This window comes from Poromitra crassiceps (genome assembly GCF_964638095.1).
Source record: "Poromitra crassiceps genome assembly, chromosome: 6".
Lineage (NCBI taxonomy): Eukaryota > Metazoa > Chordata > Actinopteri > Beryciformes > Melamphaidae > Poromitra > Poromitra crassiceps.
Genome location: NC_139627.1, coordinates 54,714,063 through 54,738,488, shown reverse-complemented (window position 1 = coordinate 54,738,488; position 24,426 = coordinate 54,714,063). Strand labels below are relative to the sequence as shown.

The window sequence follows — 24,426 nt, the reverse complement described above, 5'->3', positions numbered from 1 at the left end:
ATAATCGTAGTGACATTGGATCAATGCTGAGCCCAGCAGCTTCCTAGTTTTTGTATCTAGAAACTGGGACTTCCGGAAAAGGAACTTTAGCTGGGAGTAGACCTTCCCCAGTACTTTTTTGGCCATTTCCTCTCCGTTCAGAGATTGATCCAGCCACTTCCTGCTTCAGCACTGTACCAGAGATTTCCATCCGCCATTTTCCCCTCATTTCATAAAATGCTTATAAAAAATAGTTTTACTTCATCAAACCAAATGGTTCAGCTATATTTAGAATCGGGAGAGATATAGAACATTTCACTCGGACCAAAACTAAAGAACATCTCAAAAATATTTTCTTTAAATCCACAATTTTTACGTTTTGGTCTGAGTGAAATGTTCTATGGTCTCTCCTGTTTCTAAATATAGCTGAACCATCATCAGTGAGTGATGTCATCAGTGATGTTGCCCAAGTGATTGTGATGTCATCAGTGAGTGATGTCATCAGGGAAGTCACTCGAGCAATTGTAATGTCGTCAGTCAACCTCGTTGGTAGGCAGAGAATGTAGTAGCCCAGCACTACCTAGATGCCCGGCATCTAATAATTCTCAGTTGTTGTTAAATGTGATTCCAGGTACGGACATTCGGATGGTTATGGGCTCCACAGCTGAGGAGATCCTGGAGGAATCCAGAGACGTGATCCAGACCAGCGGGGAGTGGGAGCTCCTCCACATCAGAGGATCTCCGTCTGTGCTGGTGTTAACTGAGGGAAGCTACTATGAGATACAATACTTTGTAAGCACTTTTACCATGACAAGCGCAAATTCGCAATAGCTGCGACCACATGTCTGTATGTTGCTGTATGTATGTCCGACTTGGCCACATTCTTTGCGGCCAAGTCGCCGATGATGTAATACAATTGTAGACGGCTCTGCCTGGTGGCCAGGTCACTACTATAGTGATGTCATATCTCCCATTATGTCACAGACAGTGATGAGGCGGGATGGACGACCTGGTCCCTACTAAAGCGATGTCATATTGCCGATGTCATAATGATGTCTGTCATTGGTGATGATGTCGTCAGTCATGTCATCGGTGTGACATCACAGTCTTGTTTTTCTTCCTGTTGGTCTAGTTTTAGATGAGTGTCATTTTAACTGCGGCCAGCAAGGCCAGCAGTTCCACTCTGTTGTTTGGTCCTGTTTGTCCCCAAGAAGTTCAGCAGCACGCTTTAGCAGGCACAATTTTTGCCCTAGGCTAGGAGGCTGACATGGAGGACGTGTGTATGTATGTGTGTGTGTGTGTGTGTGTGTGTGTGTGTGTGTGTGTGTGTGAAGGTGTGTGTTTGTGTTCATGCCAATTGGCTAAAAGGAGGGCAGTGGGGTAACCTGACGCTGTTTCACAACCTACATCCATCTGGGATTGGCCAAGCTACTGAAGAGGGCGGTCACTTTTTTCAAGCTACTTGGCAGATGATTGGATGGACCGTCTGTTTATCACCGTCTGGGCGTGCCAACGCCAACCAATCAGATCGACTTGCCTTCATGACGTCGCAGCTGCAGCGCCGGGAGATAAATGCACTACAATTTGAGCATCGAATGTTAAGAGCTAAATAGTTAGCATGGAGGCCGCAGATTTTTGCTGTTTTTGTAAGGTGAATATGTTGGAAGCAAACATTGACTATTCAATTTGCCAAAAGAAAGAATAATAACTGCAGATGTCTGACTGAGGATGAAGTGCAGGTAGGCCATTTCTGCACATTAAATGTTACGGATTAACTGATGTTACGCTAACGTTAGCAACAGCTTGGCACCAGCAATCCACAACTAACTATACGTCTGAGGATTAATGTTAACATTAACAGCGATTCATTACTAACACGTATCGTTGTTCGTTTCTTCAGGGAACTGATGACACGATATGACACCGAGTGGCATGCATCCTGGACGGCTAACGTCATGGAGACGCAACGCTCTCTAGGATCATGGCAATAACACCAGCCAAATGCTTTGATACAATAGAATGATTTAACGCTACTATTTAGCATTAAGGACTGATGAATTTTAACATATCTGTCAGTGGAATGGTAGATGTTCACGCATGACTGCAGAATGTTATTTGCTTACTTTTGTGAGAATAAACCAATAAATAGAGCAAAGACGGCCGTGTGGTGTTGTTGTTACATAATCTGCTGGTCAGAGGTACGATTGGATAAAATGATAAGATGTTGATGTAAATTCATAAAGATGTTGATGTCAGATGAATCTGCGAAAGGGAGCTGCCTGGAGCCCTGAGGATGTCAAGGTACCAAGGTATGCACAGAGAAGAGGAAAAACACCCTTAGCAGCCTCCAAAAATCTTGTGAAAGCTTTAGGTTTATATTAATTGAAATGTGATATTTTTAACAATTCAGCACCATGCAGCATGTATTTGGATATAATCTCAAACTTTAAGAATGGTTCCTTGTTTATTTATTCCTAGTCTTGGCTCTCATGCCGTTTGTTTACCCCCTATCAATAGTACAAGTGCAAAATCTTAAGCTATGTTCTATCGATAAACTATATTTACCAATCACCAGTAACACATTAAATTGCCAGATTTTTAACAGAGCTTGGCGCAATAAATGGTAAATGGTAAAAATGGCGCAATAACCTCCACCCATGCAAGATAAGGGCGTATCGGTGTTGTTAACGGCCAATTTCTCGAGTAACAGCTCCAAAATATCGGACAGAAAGGACTACAATATATGCTTGTGAGAGCTAAATTCACACTTCACAGTATCATTTATTGAATGAAGAGATCAAACTTGAAGGAAAAGCTCACATGTCCCAATGCAAGCGTCATACGGGGGAAATGATCAGATGAACGGATCTTTGCAGTTCTGTGTTGATTAGTTAATATTTCAGTGGCATTTTGATTAACGTTATGATTTATTTCCATTTGGAACAAAATGTTGGTTTAACAGATTAAATGTTAAATGTGGGTGCAAAATTCACAATCTTGGTTCATTCTACGTCACCTAAAAGGAGAATTCCGGTTTTTTACAACCCGGACCTTATTTCCAGCTTAAAATATGTTTTGCTCACCCAGATAACTTTCGTGTCATTCAGATCACCATAGAAGATATTCAGCTCCAAGTAGAGTCCTGGAACAGGCTATAACGGGCGAAAACGGGGCATACATAATGCACTCTGTAAACAACATATTTGATGTCACGCCGCAGTTCATTATGGTTTTTATATAATATAGAGAACATGAATTAACTATGTAACGAACCTCCGTGCTGCTGACAGCCTGCTCTGTTTGCTGTCTGAGTTAGAGGTCTTCATGGGTCTACTCGGATCCGAGGACCCGGGACCCGACCCGAGACCCGTACGGGGCCGGGTCCACATTTTATTATGGTCACGTGTGTCCGGGTCCCGGGTCTGTTTATCATTATGTGTAATACCCGAGTGGGTCCGAGAAGACCCGTGATACGCGCTGATCACGAGAGAAACACATGAAAACACAGCGCGCACCGCACGTGAGGCTTGTTGTCACAAACTGCAAGTAGCAAGAACTGTGGTGGATTTGATCGAGCTGCGAGCTCTCGCTGCTCTGTTATGTTGGCCTGTTGGAGTAATGCTCTGGGTTCGATTACTCATGCCTGCCTCAGTAAAGCCAAAGTTGATTCTAGCCCATAGACATAATAGTCTAGCCTTGCCTCCATGATAATTATTACATTGTTTAGAGTTAAGTGACCATGCAGAGTCATTTAGTAGAAGAGTACAAAACCACAACATCGATGTCAGAAGAGCGGAGTTATGCATGCCGAGTGCGAGTCCCATAGTCTCTGCCTCGGTATGCTCGGTTCTATACGGGTCTGGGTCCGACATTTGTCAGTTCTGACGGGCCCGGGTCTCAGCTTTCTAATAATAGATGGGTCCGGTCTGGATTACACAAGGAGTGGAAGGGTGAGGAGCTGTTATCAATGTGACAGACAGGCTGTCGGCAGCACAGAGGTTCATTACATAGCTAATTCATGTTCTATATATTACCGTATATAAAAACCGTAATGAACCGCGGTGTGACATAAGTAAGGGTTAATGCCCGACGAGGTGTAGGCTACATTATCACTTTTTAAGGGACGACGCTTCAGCGAGAACCGGGCCGAGGCACAGCCGAGGCCTTGGAGCCAACGTAACTTGTCCAAAACGTTATCGTGTCGTTTACCAAGAACTTGCAATCATGTCGGTGGGGGAACATTTTATTGTCCCTCCATTTGAAAACTCATTCCGGTGAGCCGGCAGAAGGCTTTGCTAGATGAGGGACAAGCACTGTTAAATGAGGAAATGGCATTTCCTCATTCCTCACAACAATTAATTGACGGCGCAGAGTGACATTTTTGAGGAGCTGCACGCCCCCTACGCCAAGCTGCGGCGAGAGGACGCCCAGCTGCGGCGACCCCCTCGGCTCAGTCAGCGCCGCCGATTTTGCTCGAGCATAATTTGCGCTTCAGATCTTGTCCCTGTTTGTCTCTGTGAGCTGGTTCTTAAGGTCTTGTCCCTGTTTGTCTCTGTGAGCTGGTTCTTAAGGCGTTGTCCTTGTTCGTCTCTGTGAGCTGGTTCTTAAGGCTTTGTCCCTGTTTGTCTCTGTGAGCTGGTTCTTAAGGCTTTGTACCTGTTTGTCTCTGTGAGCTGGTTCTTAAGGCGTTGTCCCTGTTTGTCTCTGTGAGCTGGTTCTTAAGGCTTTGTCCCTGTTTGTCTCTGTGAGCTGGTTCTTAAGGCGTTGTCCCTGTTTGTCTCTGTGAGCTGGTTCTTAAGGCTTTGTCCTTAGTTGTTTGTCTGTGAGCTGGTTCTTAAGGTCTTGTCTCTGTTTGTCTCTGTGAGCTGGTTCTGAAGCGGAGACCCATCATGTACGTGGTGAACCTGCTGATCCCCAGCTGCTTCCTGATCACAGTGGACCTCTTCAGGTAAGGGAAGTTGCAAAGTTTTAAAGCCCCTGGCAACAAAAATAAATGTGTTTTGAGTTGTTTGTTTGTTGTTGAGTTGTGTTTGTCACACCACAAAGTGATTGTATTAACCAACCACCCAAAAGTGAATGATTGAAAATGTCACCAAGTAGATAAAATTAGGCTTCAAAACCATGAAAAGCTAAGCAGTATTCTCTGCTCTGAAACTGTGGAGGCGTGTCTGGTTCACAGAGTGTATTGTATAATACAGTGGTTCTCAACTGGTGTAGCCTCAGGACCCACTATTTTCCTTGTCATGAAGTCGCGACCCAAATTTCAGATTTTTTTTTAAACCACTCAAATGTATTGCACAAAAAATAGCGCATTCATTTAATACACAATGCCTTCATGCACTGTTATAAACCTCAAATGAACAAAAAAGTGCAACAGAAGTGCAACTAGGGCTAAAAACCAATTGAAATAAGGCAGACTTGAATTACAGGCCTATATGTTTTTAAATTTAAACAAGTCAAACTGGTCATGCTCAGAAAGTCTTATTTGAACTGTATGAAATATGAAATAAAAGGCAGACTTATCTTGAATTACATGCCTATATGTTTTTAAACAAGTTAATAATAATAATAATAATAATAATAATAATAATAATAATAATAATAATAATAAAACAAGTTAACCTGGTCATGCTAATCCAGTTTCAGTAGTCTGAATTTAACTAATATGAAATAAAAAGGAATCACAGGCAGGCTATATGCTTTTTAGTTAAACTGGTCATAACTTTTAATTAAACTGGGTCCATGCTAATCCAGTTTCAATCATCTGAATTGAACTAAAATTAAATATGAAATGAAAAGGCAGACTTCTCTTGAATTACAGGCAGAGCATATGCTTCAGCTTGTTAAACAAGTAAAACTGGTCAGGCTAATCCAGTTTCAATAATCTGAATTTAACTCAAATGAAATATGGAAAAAAAAAAAAAAAAAAATTTTTTTGCCAATGTCCGCGACCCAATCAAAACGGCCCCGCGACCCCCCACATGGAAAGAATCTATATGAACATATATGCAACTATATGCAACCTATATGCAACCTATATGCAGCATATATGAGCATATAGGCCATATATATGCCGCATATAGGTTGCATATAGGCCAGATTTAGGTGCATATATGCGCATATAGGAGCATATAGGCCATATATATGCCGCATATAGGTTGCATATAGGCCAGATTTAGGTGCATATATGCGCATATAGGAGCATATAGGCCATATATATGCCGCATATAGGTTGCATATAGGCCAGATTTAGGTGCATATATGCGCATATAGGAGCATATAGGCCATATATATGCCGCATATAGGTTGCATATAGGCCAGATTTAGGTGCATATATGCGCATATAGGCCACATTTATGCCGCATATAGGTTGCATATAGGCCAGATTCAGGTGCATATAAGTGCATATACCGGGCATATAGGTCTCCTATAGCTTCTTTATATCCACATATAGGTACTATATGTGCACATACAGGGCATATATGTCTCCTATATAGCTTCTTTATATACACATAAAGGCCCTATATGTTCATAATACAGGTCATATAGGTCTCACTTCTTTATATCCACATATAGGCCATATATGTACACAATACAAGGTATATGCCTCCTATATAGGTCATTTACAAATCTGTTTGTATACACTGTGTCATAATCCATATATACCCAGCGAGCACAAAACGTTTTTTCAACGTTGATTTTTAGTTTAAATCTGGGTGATATTGGGTTTGAACGTCTAAGACCTAATTTCACCCTCTTTTCAACCGGCTAAAATGCGGTTACAACGTAAACGTGTAAAAAAACACAATTTGGTTCATCATATTGTTAAAACATTTGTTGTAGTTTGGAATAGAGACAATATTGATAGTGTGTGAATTGGCATTTTATTGTCTTTTATTGTGTAACTGAGAGTTGAAATCTGATCTACACGAAAACTACATTTCAACGCATTTTATGTCACATGAAATATCATAAATATGGGACTATAGGCTATGTGGTGCCAGCAAAAAGCTTCCAGGACACAACTATGGTTAATAGTTTAGCGCAATACTATAAAATAATGAATTCAGTTCCTGCAGCAACGAGCATGCGCAAGTACTTACTAGCTGTGACTGACTAGACCAAAGCAAGTCTGCACCGGTCTGCACCAAGTGCGGAACGAGGTGCTCACACTATGTTATTGTAACAGACTATACGAGGCTCTGTGTAGGCCTACCTCCTGAGTCTCTGGTGTTAAATGAAGTTAACCTCTGAAGCCGTACAGCCTACAGACTATAGATGCACACACACACACAACATCATTTTAGTCTGTTACGATCGTACGCATCAGATAAAATAACTTCCCGATCGCTGACATGTGGTCTACGTTGTGTGCGAGAGAGTATATAATGTGCCCGGCTCTCTGGTTAGTATAAGAAAATGTATAGCTCAGCACTAGAGCGCACGGCTTGAACCTTGGAGAACGGGGTTCGAATCCCGTGTGCGCTGCTATTTTTTTTTATTTAAAATCCTACATATAGGTACATATATGTACATATAGGTTTCCCATATATGGTGCATACATAAAATTGGCCGATTTCCTATATTATATGTACATATAGGTACATATATGTACATATACATATAGGTACATATATGTACATATAATATAGGAAAACGGCCAATTTTATGTATGCACCATATATGGGAAAACTATATGTGGCCCTATATTAAAACATATAGGGTACATATAGATTCTTTCCATGTGGGCCACCTTTGGGTCGCGACCCACCAGTTGAGAAACGCTGGTATAATAGGTCTGGAGCATAACCACGCCCACTTCATATCCTACTTCAGGAACACTACAAAAACTTGAATGGCAATATTTAGGATTTGGATTGAACTAATGTCTAATACTCTTAGATGGAAGTTTTATACGTTTATTTTTAATTAGTTATTTGACGATATAAAAAGGGCTGATTGGCAGCTGTGACAGCCACTCTCATGGATGGTCCCAAATTACGTCAAACAAGCAAGATGGCTACTTGCTAAAACGAGATGGTTTAGCTTCATTTTCGCCATTCAGTTGTGGGGGACGACCCCCCCCCCCCCCCCCCCCCCCCCCCCCCTCGAGTTATTTCGTCCTGGGAGTCACACATGTTTGAGTCACGTTAGCTCTGTGTCAGTACCGCACAGTTGCAAATTGATTGACAGCTGGCGGATGTCATGATATTACTGGTTGAAATTGATTAGTGCATGCTGATGTAAGCACACTGTAGGTTTTGATTTACATGAAGAAAGCATGGTTTGTTTTTTTATTAAAAAAAAATCCAAATAATTAGATTTTTTGTGCCCTTTTTTGGCATACGTAAATAAATAGGTGATGATGATAATAATAATAGGTAAATAAATAAATAGGTACATAAATAGGTGCGCTCTGTTTGACCAGGGATCTTGATTTCAAATAGCTAAAATAAAAAAGTCATTTTAATTTCAGCTGAATTTTTAAGTCCCATTATGTAGTTTTACTATTTGGGGAAACTGAGCCCCCACCTAAATGCTACACTTCCCTGTTTGTACGTTCTGATATCAGCCTTATTTTACTGTTTCTGCTTGTACTCCCTACTTTGCTTAACTTTCTGCAACTTTCTATAATTAGTTCACTGTAAAAATAGCTCCAAATATCCTCAAATGTTGTGTCGACTTGTTTCACTGAGAGAAGTAGCTAATCACGCTGCTAGCAAGCGAAATACGCTACACTTGCGAAACGTACTTCACAATTATTTATTTTATTTATTTTACCTTTATTTTACCAGGTGAGACAATTAAGAACAACATTCTTATTTACAATGTCGGCCTGCCTCATAAGGGGAAAGCATCCCGTTAGTTCATCAGCAGAAAACTTTTAATTTGAAAGCGCTGTGCAGGAAATGGACATAAAAGTTCCAAGCAACGTATCCGTTTGGCAACCCAGTTTCAGATTAAACCACGCCCCAAACTCATTTGATTGGTCGCCACATGCCAACTACGCCATGCTGTAGCCTGTATGCCCTGCCAAGCAAGCCACTCCTCCGAACTCATGCGCCACAAGCGAGGTGTACACACACACACACACGCGCACGCACACACACACACACACACGTACACGCGCACACACACGCGCGCGCGCGCGCGCACACACACACACACACACACACACGCGCACACACACACACACACACACGCACACACACACACACACACACACACACACACACACAGCTTCCCCACCATACGTGTCAGTGTCTCCCGCCACCACTGACAACAAACTACCATAAACAGCCGAGGCGACTCCGCTGCACCCCGAACACCTCTCTTTAGCCAGGCATGCAGGCTGAGGTACCAGTCAAAGTTTTCCCTGTTTCCCTCCGTTTCTCCTTCTCCTGGAGATGTGTGGCTCCGAGAACTAGGAGCGCGTTCCGCAGGAAAACACACTGGACTTCAGGGAAAGAGTTCTCTTTTCAGCAGGAAAACACACTGGACTTCAGGGAAAGAGTTCTCTTTTCAGCAGGAAAACACACTGGACTTCAGGGAAAGAGTTCTCTTTTCAGCAGGAAAACACACTGGACTTCAGGGAAAGAGTTCTCTTTTCAGCAGGAAAACACAGTGCAGGAACAGGCCTTCAGAGTGCGCTGTGTGTAGAAGTCACTGTAACATAAACATGATTAAAAAGCTGTAAGCTGAAGGAGTTACTTAATGGGACTTCAACATTTTATTTTATGGTGAATCTCCAGCTTCCTGCTACCTCCTCAGAGCGTGGACCGCTCCGCCTTCAAGATGACCCTGATCCTGGGCTACACCGTTTTCCTGCTCATCATGAACGACCTGCTGCCCGCCACTGGAGATACCACGCCCCTCATCAGTGAGTTACCACACCCCTCATCAGTGAGATACCACGCCCCTCATCAGTGAGTTACCACACCCCTCATCAGTGAGTTACCACGCCCCTCATCAGTGAGTTACCCCTCATCAGTGAGTTACCACACCCCTCATCAGTGAGATACCACGCCCCTCATCAGTGAGATACCCCTCATCAGTGAGATACCCCTCATCAGTGAGATACCACGCCCCTCATCAGTGAGTGGGATGTAGCCACGCCCCTCATCAGTGAGATACCACGCCCCTCATCAGTGAGTTACCACGGCCCTCATCAGTGAGTTACCACGCCCCTCATCAGTGAGTTACCACGCCCCTCATCAGTGAGATACCACGCCCCTCATCAGTGAGATACCACGCCCCTCATCAGTGAGATACCACACCCCTCATCAGTGAGTTACCACGCCCCTCATCAGTGAGATACCACGCCCCTCATCAGTGAGATACCACGCCCCTCATCAGTGAGTTACCACGCCCCTCATCAGTGAGTTACCATGCCCCTCATCAGTGAGATACCACGCCCCTCATCAGTGAGATACTGTACCACGCCCCTCATCAGTGAGATACCACGCCCCTCATCAGTGAGATACCATGCCCCTCATCAGTGAGATACCACGCCCCTCATCAGTGAGTTACCATGCCCCTCATCAGTGAGTTACCATGCCCCTCATCAGTGAGTTACCACGCCCCTCATCAGTGAGTGGGATGTAGAGAGCCAAAGTCTTCCGGGTTAGGCACACGGAATAAGGGATTTCATTTTTATTTTCCATTTTACTTTCCGTAGACATTTCTTAAAATGCATAATAATAGTTTTACTTGGTCAAACCAAGCGATTCGGCTATATTTAGAATCAGGAAAGGGGCCCCCAACATTTTTTGGCTTGTGACCCCACTTTGACGTCACAAAAATCTAGGTACCCCAGACATTCAAATCCTGGTACATCAGTAATATCATCAGTGATGTGACACGTAACAGTATGCTCACTTTTTTCTCACAATTCTGACTTTTTTCCACAGAATTCTGACTTATTATACCCCCCCCCCCAGAATTCTGACAGTAAACCCAGAATCCTGACTTTATTTTCAGAATCCTGACTTAAAGTCAGAACTAACTAACTAACTAACTAACTAACTAAATAAATGAATAAATAAAAAATCATAAGTGGCCGGCCCTCTTTGGTAGTTTGAAAATATATACAGTACATACATATTCGGGGTGTCACGATTTTGATTCTGAATCGAAAATCGATCGAAATGAGGGTTCAATTTCGACCTTCAAACTTACAGGCAGGGTCGCGATTCTCACAGACCAGTATTATTTCCCCCTCTCCACCCCACTTGCACCCGCCCGAAGTAAAAACAAACGCACCTTTTCAATGACGACACAGCGGAGGCGGAGCGACCACAGCAGCTGAGCACAGTCCATGAGCTGAAAACACCGGTAGGCTGCATCTACAGTAGTGACATTGTGATTCTGTCCTAATGGTCTTTGCATATATAGTCCGAATTGTTCGTTTTTTTTTATCCGTCATCCGGGTGAAAAACATCATGCACAGACACCTTGCCCAGGAGGCCCCTGGCGGTGCTAATCTGGCCTTGCAACTACCCCTTTAAGTTTCCCACTGTGCCTTGTGTCTGTAGATGTGTTCTTCTCCATCAGCTTGGCTCTGATGGTAGCCAGCCTGTTGGAGACGGTGTTTATCACCAACATCACGTTCAGCTCCAGGCTCTACAGTGCCGTGCCTCGTTGGCTCAGCCTGCTTGTGCTCAACTATCTTGCTCGACTCGTCTGCCTGCCTCCACAAGCCAGGAGCAACCGAGTCACCGTCAACATCAACTCATCTGCTAGAGGTAAACTGTCCACCACAAGTGGTTGCATTCATAAACATCGTCGTTTTAACCACCTTCAAAATCGACCAATGTTGTCGTTTTCCTTGTTAGGATGGACTGAATAATAATAATAATAATAATAATAATAATAATAACCCTCTGGGTCGCATGCGGTCGGGCGCCCTGCTGCAACGCCCCTGTGTGGGCCTGGGATCGACTGGCCCACCGCCTCTATGAGATTATGGATGAGTAATATGGCATTAATATAGTAGGTATGGTAATATGTATAGTACCGTCATGCATGGTGTGTGTGTATTTGTGTGGGTGTGGGTGTTTGTGTGCATGACTTATTTTTGATGAAGACAGTTTTTTTTTGTAATAGGCCCAAATAATTTGCTGTAAGATATTGATAGCTTTATTAATACTATGAAACTATTCAATTTCGTGCAAGGGCAGGCACGTGTTGTGTTCCACCTACACGCGGATTCACGCTCATGTTCAGTAGGCTAACTCTGGACTGTGACTCTGCTGACTGGTAATGGGGACTTGACTTGGCCTCTTCTTTGGTGACGTGGACTTGAACACTGGGGACTCAAGACTACTTTGACTAGAAATAGGGACTTGATGACTACAACACTGGCACAGGTTCTAACACCACTCCTTGTCTATCCACACAGCCAAGAGTGCCAGGATGCCTCCTGCAGCGGACCATCAGATCTACATCTCAGCAGTGGAGCTTGGGAGACTCTCCAGCAGTCAGAGGTGGGTAGTACTCAAGTACATCTGCTCAGTTACATGTACTTACGTTTTTTTTTTAAATTGTACTTCTAGTACAGTCGTTTTTCTTACGGAATACTTTTTTACTCTTACTCAAGAACAGGGGGTGAAAGTGGATTGAAGTTCTTTCCAGTACTATACCCAACCTTCATGCATCATCCCTCCAGCATACCTCAACACACACATTTATTTGAACACCTGCATGGTGTGTAGACATTAGAAACACATGACATAGCCTATAGCAAATGGTATATTTAAATGGTGTAAGTTACTAATTATTTAGTAGATTTATTCCAAATCCAACTATATACATTACATGTTGTCGCTTGTACTGTAGCTTACTGACAGAACTGAGTTACCCCGGAAACTACTCAAGAGGCCCACAAACCCCCTCTCTTAACACATTGAGTGCCAAGGACGTCTGTGCACGTCCTAAAAAAAAGTAACGAGGAGTGCCAAGGATGTCTGTGGACGTCCTAAAATCATAATTCATATTATTCCATAATTCTGCTGTTTAAGGTCGTACCTAGCCAGTGAGCATGAATCCCTTCAAGGGATCACACGGCGCCACCTTAAACATCGTCACGGAAGCTGCGCCACCCACCTCAGATCCTTACTTTGTGCAGGAGAAAACGGAGAAAGCCGTGATCAAAGAGGAAACCGATGCATGCTTCAGCCAGAGCCGTATATATTGCTCTGTCTGCAGCGGAGAGTGGGCTCGGCTGCATCCGCGCTCACAACTGAGCTCTTATGCTTCTATCTATCTCCACACGATTTCCTGAAAAAGCCAGAAAGCCAGCATCTGAAGCCGAACGGCCAAGCCTTTTCGTTCAGTCGCGTTTGCCAGCGCGCATCATTTCCTTGATGCGCGCTGGGATCTGTCCGGGGCAAAAACGGAGTCGAGAAAACAAACTCTGTGCGTGTGGGAGGAGCCCGCAGCTCAGAGGTGGAGAGGGGGGGGGGGGGGGGGAGAGGGGGGGGGGGGGGGGGCACGCAGGCTGCACAGAAACCGCACCACGCCACCACATCAGAAAACACCAGCCAGAGTCAGTGAATGTGCTCGAAATTAGAGTGCAAAAGGTATTCATAAAAGTGACTATATCTTGGAAAGTAAAAAAAAAACGACAGAAAACCCTTGAAAGTGCACTTTTTTCAGAGGCTGCCATTTCATAATGGAACTGTCTAGAAACAAAATTTCTTCTTTGGAAGAAGCAGGAGTGTTCAATGTTTCATTAAAGTCCAGCCCCGTCAATATAGCCATAATAGAAAAAATTCTATAGCTGTTTTCAACTGAATGGAAGTGAATCTGGCACAGGCTGCAGACAATTTTACTGAAGCGCTGTGGCACTCAATGTGTTAAAGGGCCCGCAGCAGTAAGGTGAAAGTCTCTTAAAGGAACACTCCGCCCATTTTCAACCAGCTTTGTATCATTAGAACATCAGTAGTATATCAGAAAACTGTAAACGGTTTTGAAGTCTGTCATTTAATTTGACAGTTATTGAGTGTTAAAGTGTGGACCAGTGACATCACTGGTCCACACTAACTCAAATGAATAACTCATTAACTCAAATCAACTCTCAATAACTGTCAAACTATTCATCATTCATCTAGTTTGACAGTTATTGAGAGTTAATTTGAGTTAATGAGTTATTAATTTGAGTTAGTGTGGACCAGTGATGTCACTGGTCCACACTTTAACACTCAATAACTGTCAAATTAAATGACAGACTTCAAAACCGTTAACAGTTTTCTGATATACTACTGATGTTCTAATGATACAAAGCTGGTTGAAAATGGGCGGAGTGTTCCTTTAAGTCTCTGTTGTGGTGCCGCCACACAAGCATTAACCCATTGATACCTGATGCAGCATTTGCGTGTATATCCCTCATTTGTGTGCGTATCCCTTTAAGACCGCGAACCGCGTTAACGCGGTCTTAAAGGGATACGCACACAAATGCTGCATCAGGTATCAATGGCAACCATTACAGACAGTAATCGAGACAACAATGACTGAAGGTTACATTTGAGAGCGACAAAAGAGAAAGAAACAAGCCTGCGAACAGTTAGTGTTCACAGGCTGGTTTCTGTTTCAGCCATTGTTTTACATGCGTCTTAAAAACCTTCAACTCTGTCAGTTTTTATTTTTATTTCAGATGGTAATGCATCCATAGCTGTGTACCTCTTACAGAGAAAGATGACTGACCAAATGTTGTTCTGTGGCTCCACAGTTTCTACTTGTTGCACCTCTAATTCTAATCCCACTATCTTGTCTGTTTACCAATTGACAGAGTATTTTCTGGGGCAAGGTTGTTTACACACTTAAAAATAAGTTTTACAAATGAAAAGTCAACAAAACTGTCAAAACTTAGTAGCTTATATTTCTGGAGAATTTGGCAATGGTGACTCCTTTCGCATATAATGTCAGATAAATCAATACCAAGTTGGTGGAGGGTCTTTCTACTAGAAACCCATCTCTTAACCTAATGTTTACACCAACATCGTTGAACCCAAAATAAATCTAAGTCGTCCCGAATCCAAAATGAATCTAAGTCGTCCCGAAGCAGAATTTAAAATCTTGGTTTTTCCACATTATTATTAGTTCAAATCATTCAAAGTGACCTTTAACATAAATTAAACATTATAAATCATTAGATGTTCAATCATCAACCTTTTTATTGAAATTCACCTGACTAAGTCACTATTTGTACGAGTATGTTTCTACTTGAGTAAGTATAGTATAAGTTTTATAGTATAAAACTGTACTTTTACTTGAGTACCATTTTTGTTTACTCTACCCACCACTGCCAGCAGTCGGCCTCCAGAGAAGACCACTCTGGACCCTGTGCTGGAGGAGCTCAGACAGCTGACCCGGGATCTGCTGGCCATCCGTCTGCAGCTGGAAAGACATGACCAGGTAGGGATGGGGATTGAGACCCAGGAAGGATTACCCCATTACTATAGTCTGACTGGCTTGAAGCAGCCTGGTGGGCTTAGCTCTCCCATTGGTGCCGACCATTTCAGTCGGTGCCGGATGGAAATCCCACTCCGCTCCATGCAAGCTCTGCAATTGGCTCCGACCTGGTCTGACTGACCGGCTGCGACCATATATGGATTTCCTTTCCGCTCACTCCGTGTCGAATCTGCCGATCTAAAATGCCTGCGCGGCTTTGAAACAATAACAACAGCAGTGCTAGCTGCTAGCTCGTTGCTACACGCTAAAAACGATTGATGTGGATTGTGCAATGAAGTACATAGTACTGTGCATAGTACTTTCGGTGGATGGCTTTAAAGGTATTAAACAGAGCCTTTTCCCCCGCTAGTCCACAGTGGAGCTATTACTAGCCAGACTCTCCTGCTGCAGGGAGAGAGTCTGGCTTGTGATAGCTCCTTCATCAGTTCATCGATACGACTATCCTGGGTAGACACGAGACACAAGGGTCATGTCTTTTCAAATGACTGGTGCACAAACATACATCGATTGTCTAAAGTTTTTTAATTCAATTTTATTGCCTACAAACCACCATTAAACTAAACGAAGAATTGAATTGGCTCACGCCCTCGTTTGCTTCATTCTTCTCATTTGGTCAATTGGTTGCGTTGCTACGATGGCTGAACGTGCAAAGCGGTATATATATTATTTATTTTCCTTCAAAGCAAGTTTAGTTAAGAATTCATTGTGGTCTCGTCTTTCCACATCGATAAAGACTCTGATCATTAACTCATTCACCGCCAATGACGTCTTTGACGTGTTATCAGCAATGGCCTTCCCCGCCAAGGACGTGTTTGACGTGTTTTTGTTTTTATTGGTGCAGCGCCTGCAGCAAACACTTGCCCAGCCTGTCACACAGACACAGGTCCCTGCCTTCAAAGGGTAGCCGACAGCACGCGATCAAACACATACCGCAGCTGTTGTTTTGAAATTGAGCAAGAGGGAAAGCAGAGAACGGGTAACGCTTCCTTGTGCAGACAGGAGAAACGCAATTGAAACGCCGAGCTGGAGTCGCCTTCCTCTGTGCCAGCCAGGAGAAAACGGGAGAAAGTAATCAAGAGATGTGTTTGATCATCGGAGGAATGAGGAAATGATCGATCAGTTTGCGAGGGCGGTGAGGACGTGTTGAATAGCCGAGGGGAAAACGGGAACGATCATAGATATGACAGGGAGACATGGAAGAGGGCGGTGTACCAGAACAAATCAAAATAAACACAGGAACAGCTAGGCAGCAGCGGGCAGAAGGCACTCACAGCAGCCCGCTGTCCTTCTCAAGAGCTCTTCAGTTGGTTCATGAAATCGCTGGGCTGCTCGCCCTCCAGTGTTGCTCCTGGCCAATCCCAGCGCCACAGGGCGTGGTTATTGCTTATCCTATGTTGGGTTAGAAATCTAAAAGGGGGATCGTGTGTGTGTGTGTGTGTGTGTGTGTGTGTGTGTGTGTGTGTGTGTGTGTGTGTGTGTGTGTGTGTGTGTCTGTCTGTCTGTCTGTCTGTCTGTCGGTGTGTCTGTCTGTCTGTCTGTCTGTCTGTCTGTCTGCACACTCACACCGAGTAAACTGTATTGTTGAATGTAAAAAAAAGCACTTCATGTGTGTATATATATATATATATATATTTTTTGTCATTTGTGTCCTAACGAATAATATTTACATGTCTGATGTCAATACAGTTCAAAATAAAAGAATTGAGAGTGAGTTATGCCTGAGATTGTGCCCTTTTACAAAAATGCTTTTTTCTCCCTTTTCTCTTCCCAGACAGGCTTTTTTGGTGAACATGGGGTGTATAAAAAGGGTTATAAGTAGAGTACAGAACATGCTAAAAGCTAACTTTCTTTTTGGGGGTGAAAGTAGAGACTTAGATCTTCATTTCGAGGTATTGGACATCACTGTAGTCCTAGTACAGAATTTACTGTGGGTCTTGAAAGATGACCAAACATTATGGAAATACTTGGCCTGTGCCAAAAATGCCAGTCAGATATTGGCAGTGAATGAGTTAAGCAGTCTCGAAAAGTCTATATCAATATCAATAAAAATTAACAATCCCCATCCCTACGACCAGGGCACCCAGAGCTCCCAGGAGTGGAACCGCATCGGGATCGTCATCGACCGCCTGCTCTTCGGCCTCTACATCCTCTTCATCACCACCAGCTTTATCACCATCATCTGTATCTGGACCTGGACTAACGCCTTCAAATGACATGGCTGAACTTTGGGACCCTCAACTGGATACAAATATGGACGTAGTCACCGTGACGTCTCTCTGTTTTGAAGCCTTGAGTTTCTCATTTTGACCGTCGCTGTTCTTTTTTCGTTCTTTTTTTTGCCTGACCCGCAGCACCACCTGCTATAGACCCTTTTCACCGCAGACATTTTGTGTCTCAAGGCAGGGTAAACACACAGGTGTAACCAATAACATTAATGATGGTTTCCAGCTCCCATTCAATTTGCTGTAGGTTCCAGTGCGGGGGCAATCAAGTGTGAAGTAAGGGCATTTTCCCATTGACTTCTATACAATCATGCTTCTCTTTGCAGCCATAGACTATATAAATGGCTGAGTTATGTAAAAATGTACCCCCATACAGTTATCATGAACAGTGAAGTTAGCATTGAACCAGGCTGTAAACATGTTTATTTCTGCTGTAAACTTGGGCAATTTAACATGGGGGTCTATGAGGATGGACTCGCTTTGGGAACCAGCCTCAAGTGGCCATTTGAGGAACTACAGTTTCTGGTCCGTCCTTCCACGTTGGCTTAAATCTTCAGAAACAGAGGTTCGGGCTTGTTTGAGACTTACAAAAATTAAAACTTTTTTTCACCAAGAACCTAATGTACTGTAAATGTACAATGTGTACAGTTTTTCTTGTTGACATATCAACAACTTGCATGTAATATTGTGAGATGTGGCACTTTTCTTTCCCCCCCCCCCCCATTTTTTATAGAACGGTAAACATACAAGACAAACAGGCTCAGACACAGGAAAAGAAGTAATAATAATAAAGTAAAAAAAAAAATATATATATATAAAAACAAAAACAAACAAAAAACCTCTTTGACATTTAACATTGTAACGTGGAGCTACCAGCCGCATAAGGTGCTTATATGCTTGTAAGAGATATTGCGTATGGGATCTTATCCAAGGGGTCTGTGGGAAATCAGCTGGGCAAGCCGTCAGTTACCCTTAACCTGAGTCACTAGTCATTCTTAACCTCGTCAAAGTAGGTTAAAAACAGGTCCCAAATAGTTGAGAACTTTCCAAATGAATTTGTTCTCAGGAACCGGAGTCTTTCCATCTGTATTACAGAGACCATGTCCATTAGCCACACCTGGAAAGAAGGTGAAGAAGAGGACTTCCATTCCTTCAAAATAAGTCTTTTGGCGACGTTCAGAACTTCAGAGAAGATAGATGTGGCACTTCTGAGATAGGTAAAGCATGAGGGACTAGATCTTGGGATTTTTTAAGCGTGCTTTTACACCAGCCTTGTTTAGGATGTTGGAATGGAACAACAGAGCGTTGACTTCTTTGGTTGGGATCGTTTGGGGTGGGTGGGGTGAACTGTGAACACCCTAATTCAGGGGTATCAAACACACTGAAGTCCTACAATGCAACTTTCCAAGCTCAGGATTTGACACCTAATACTGATGCACTTGTGAAGGCTAAGATATACCAGGTTTCAGGAGCAAATTACAACATGAAGTAGCCTATTTGTGCTTTCTGTATTCATTACTAAATACATTGTTACCTATTTTCAATAGCCTTGAATATAGAGATGAATTGCACACAGTTGTCATCAATGGTACTCCACAGTTACAGTAGATTTGATACAGGGCCGTGCAGACCTTTAGAGGGCCAGGTGCTCAATGTTCAAAAGGGGCAGACCTGCCAAACTTGCGAAAATATTTTTGAGAACCACAATAGTGTAACGCTTAGTTCACATGCTTTTGCACTATACTGCCCTCCAAATCAAAACCGCAGTAACTACAATTTTGGTCAAAATTGAGTTATTATTGAAATTGAAATTTTAGATATCTGTTTTATCATGTGACAAATTTTCTAAGTTCAGTCTTGCTCTATATTTGAGAAAACAGAGTATAAAAGTTGCAGTAACTACAAAATCCAACCAAAAACCAGACAAAACTGCAGTAACTACACTTACTGCAGTTTGATTTGCTTTCACAGAGCTTCAGCTGGACTTAAACAGAGATAAACGCAGTAACTACACTTTGAGGTGTAGTTACTGCGGTTCAGACTGGTTTTTGGTTGGATTTTGTAGTTACTGCAATTTTCCCGCTCTTTCCATAACAAAGCCCAACATATCAATCACTCATAATGACACAATCTGTTTAGTTAATCCAGTCAATTCCCAATATGGGAGCGCACTGACAGCTGTCCAAATTGTTAATGAATGAGTCTTCAGTGTCTTTAAAATCGTAAATGCTGTATTCCTAGCTAATAATCCATAAGAGATCATCCAATAAAGAAGGTAATTGTGTTAATCTGGCTGTAGATAGTGATACTTGTTTGGTATCACTACCTAGCTCATCAGGACAATCCTTTTAATTGCTGCATAAATTATCAGCATTCAGACTCAGTCTGTAATTCATTTTAATTTTAATTGTAATATGCTATGTAATACTGTATATGTTCTTGTATGAATTATCAAATTCAAAAAATTCAGAAAACCTGTTCTAAATTAAGATAATAAAAACAACTGTGCTCATTAATTAATTGTGTCAGAATGATGACCAAAAAGCAACACCAGTGGTGAAGATTACATCAACTGACTTCAGGATTCCCTGCATTTATCTGTTACTCATCCATTTAAATGTTTTAAACATGTAAACAATAAAACAATTAAATACAGATATTATGTGGTATCGAAATCAAAACCGATTACAATTGTCTCATGAAAAACAAGACAGGAGAAGCACATTAGTTTGTAGTTACTGCGCTTTTCCCTTGTACTACCTACACATCTGTTTAAGGTAATACACAGACAGAGTGCCGTATCTGCATTTCTGGGGTCATAGGTCAAGTAATTGATAATTGTTTTGCCCCGAAAAAATACTTTAACGTATACATAAGCGCATTGCCACTTTTCAACCTATATCTCATTTGGCTGGACAGTCAAAAAACTTTAAAGCCATTTTTCTCAGTTTCAGTGTTGGCGTAGTTACTGCAGTTATGATTTGTAGGGCAGTATACTTCGCTTAGTTTGCACAGTCATTATTGCTGATAAATTGATTTATTCAACATATAAATTGGCTATGAAGAAAACAATACTGTACAATCACATATTTTTGAGAAGAATTCCTCTTCTACTCCACCCCTACCTATCAGACACCATTTTTTGTCTCTTTTAGGGGGGACTGTCCATTTTTTTTTTTTTTATAAAACTGCATTGTCTGCTCTGAAACAAGTACGGACTAGACAGGTCTGGAAACCGAAATGTCAAAAAAATAATCGTTAGATTAATCGACTAATCGAAATAATTATCGTTATAGATTAATTGATGAAAAAAGAATGGTTAGCTGCATGAATGAATGAATGAATGAATTTATTTGGTGATAAAAAACAAGAAAGAACACAACAATACATATAATAAGAAAAGAACAGACAATATATCAATCACCGAGGATAAAAACACAATAAAGCCCGAAGGCTTATTTCTATTGTGGTCCTCTCCGAAACAGCCCATGGTAGCTGGCCCAGCTCCTTACCCTGTACGCCTGCTTCTGTTCCCAGCACTCCTCACTGCCCCAGTCGTTCTCGTCATCGGGGTAGTCATTCCTCCAGTTGCCTTCCTCGTTCTCATCATCCTCATCTTCATACACCTCCTCCTTGTGAACCACCTCGTCCGGCACCAGTTCTCCATCATCGGCGTAGTAGTCCCTGACAGACAGGATGTCCTGTATCCAGCCGGGTGTGACCGTTTCCTGGTAGTACAGGTCATAGACATAGTCATCTTCCTGCTCGCGGTGCTCCTCGCCCAGTCCCTCTCCGCTCACACTGAGACGCTCCCGGAGCATCTTCATGTTGTTAGACAGGATGACTTCTGGGTTTGAGGGCAATGCCTTGGCTGGAGTGTTGTCCTGGTTCCCTAGATCCTCGTGTAGGAGGTCAACCACCTGCACCTCCCCCACCGGCACCTCCCCCAGCCTCCAACATTTCTGCTGCTCTTTCTTGGCCGTGTCCATCTGGGGCTTTTGCTGCTCGCTTGGGCTCCACAACCCTGCATGATGGCTGGAGAGTGTTTGATAGCGCTCTTCTCGTTGAGTGCTCCACTTGGCGCTCCGTAGGTCTGCAGCGATGCGGTGTGAGCTGGTAGCAGGCGGGCACAGTGCGCGGCCCACACGAGGATGGGCCAGGGCCTTGCGAACCTGCATCTGAACCGGAGCATCCTGTGTCGCTACGGTCGCCACGAGTTTGAAGACAGAGTTCTCCACCTCGAGTTCATTTGGCTCCGTTATGGTTTCCGCCATGCTTTGAGAGGTCTCTGGCCGTATACGTTTGCACGCCAGCAACAAGGCATCGGTGGGAACGGTGCCCCGTTTTCTCTTGAGTCGCAGAATAGGCGTGTTTGGTTCCATGTTGTTGTCTGCACTCTGTCTCGGTCTGCCCGGTCCTACTTTTTTAGCCTCTGCAGGGAAGGATTTATGACATCACTGGTGATGTCAAAATGTCTAAGACATCATCAGTGTCTGACATAATCTTCTTTGGTGTTTTATGGCAGTTGGCATGCTTTATGTTGCATTACTGTCTCCCGTCTGACATAATCACTGATTATCACTTAGTATAGAATTGGTGAAGTCACCAGTGATGTCATGGATGCTGGCCAGTCCTCTTCCTCTCACTAACCCTGCTCTGTTCCCTGTTGTCTGTGGGCGTGTGTTTAGGCTGGGTGGTTGAGTGGAGGCGGTGTTTCCCCAAGGTGTGGCCCATTACCAGGCAGGTCCGCCCATCAATTAGGCAGACTATATATACACTCTGGTTCTGCAAGATGGCGTCCGGTTATTGTCTAGAAGTCCTGCCTCACGTCACTAGCTGTTGGTTTGTACTTTGCCTTTTTTCCTCCTGCTTGTTTTGGTGATCACTTTTGGATCCTGACGTCTCGCTCTCCTTTCTCGTTGCCTGCCTGCCTGAGTCCTGCCGACCTGCCTCTCTCTGCCTGCCTCTCTCTGCCTCCTCTCTCCTTGCCTGCCTGCCTGAGTCCTGCCGACCTGCCTCTCTCTCTGCCTGCCTCCTCTCTCCTTGCCTGCCTGCCTGAGTCCTGCCGACCTGCCTCTCTCTGCCTGCCTCCTCTCTCTGCCTGCCTCTCTCTCTGCCTGCCTCTCTCTCTGCCTGCCTGGCCCCCCTTGCCCTACGGAACACCCAGCTGGGTGCCCCGCCAACGCGCCCTGGACACCCCCGTGCGCTCTGGAGACGCACCCTCGTCAGGATCACTGACTTTCACGTTTTGGCTACGAGCCCTATTTACGTTTAAGAACTTTATTAAATTCTCTCCGTTTTTGCATCTAAGCCTGTGTCCGTGTCTGGTTCTGGGTTTTCTGTTTGATCGTGACAAGTGATGTCACTCAAGCACTCGATGATGTCATCAGTGATGTCACTAGAGCAATTGTGATGTCATCAGTGAGTGATCTCATCAGTGATGATGTCGCCAGTGAGCAATTACAATCTTACTACTAATAGCGGCGTTTTACTACTACTAAATTTTGCACTCATTTCTAGGGAGGTGACTGGAGACTTTGACCCATGGGTTGCTCTGGCCATTACTCGGCAATTGTGGGACATGACATCATCAGTCACCATTAGTTACCATTCGACGATGGTCACCACTGGCCACCATTCGACGCTGATGACGATGACGTCATATCAGTAATTTATATGTCACTAGTGCAGTGCCCGTCCCCCCCCCCCACACACACACTGCACTCTGTCAGTTCCCCCTAAGCGCACTCCCCAAATTCGAAGTCGATCTGACAAATGGTTCTCAAGATACGCGACAGACATACAGGACAGACATACAGACAGTCCTGGAATTATTGTATAGATAGATACAGTAGATAGATAGATAGATACATAGAGAGTGCAGTGCCCATTCCCCAGTTTTAAGTTGATCGGACGGACAGTCCAGGAGCTACGTGAAAGCCATGATCTTATTGGTTGAATTGCACAAACACAGCAATTTCTCAGGTTCCCAACAGCATGTACCCGCCAAGTTTGAAGTCAATCGGACGAACGGAGGAACAGCTTTTTGTTTTGCCAGGAGGTGGCGCTATGACTATGCGTGTGTCCAAATTGCACGAAATGTGCCACCGCACTCGGTTCCGAGCAGCGCGCTCCCCACATTTGAAGTAAATCGGACAAACTGTTCTCGAGATAAACCACTTTTTGTATTGCCAGTAGGTGGCGCTATGTCAAATTGCACAACATTTGGCACCGCACTATGTCGAGTTCCCAGCAGCACACTCCCCAAGTTTGAAGTCAATCAGACGAACAGTTCTCAAGATAAACTGCGTTGCCAGTACGTGGCGCTGTGACTATGCGTGGGTCCAAATTGCATCAAATGTGGCACCGCACTCCGTCGGGTTCTGAGTAGAGCTGCAACTATCGATTCTTTTAGTAATCGAGTATTCTACCGAATAATCCATCGATTAATCGAGTAATCGGATAAGAACCCTTTTTTGTGTTTTCAAAGGCTTATCGTAACTATACACCAAAAGATAAGATAAATCTCTTCAAATAAACAACTACATTAGTTTCTTTCTTAGAAAAAACAACATTTTTATTTTTAAATTGCATAGAACTGGCAGTGTCATCTTTTCAACCTGACGTTTGAGTTCTTCCAGTGTACAGCAACCGTTAAATAATATGAATGAATGGCTTACTAGCTAGTTTACATCGTTCATTTACCTTACAGCTGCATGAGGCAACTTCACACATTGCTGCTTCCAAATGGCAG

At 43.4% G+C, this 24,426-nt stretch overlaps 1 protein-coding gene across 1 annotated transcript; it reads right to left on the bottom strand.

Annotated features, from left to right (window-relative positions):
* Nucleotides 1–21,133: 21,133 nt before the first annotated feature.
* slc7a6os (solute carrier family 7 member 6 opposite strand) lies at nt 21,134–22,054 on the bottom strand (the record flags this gene model as incomplete). Its single annotated transcript, XM_083638311.1, has 1 exon — nt 21,134–22,054. One exon carries the CDS (start codon nt 22,052–22,054, stop codon nt 21,134–21,136), a length of 921 nt encoding a protein of 306 aa, XP_083494437.1.
* Nucleotides 22,055–24,426: the final 2,372 nt, after the last annotated feature.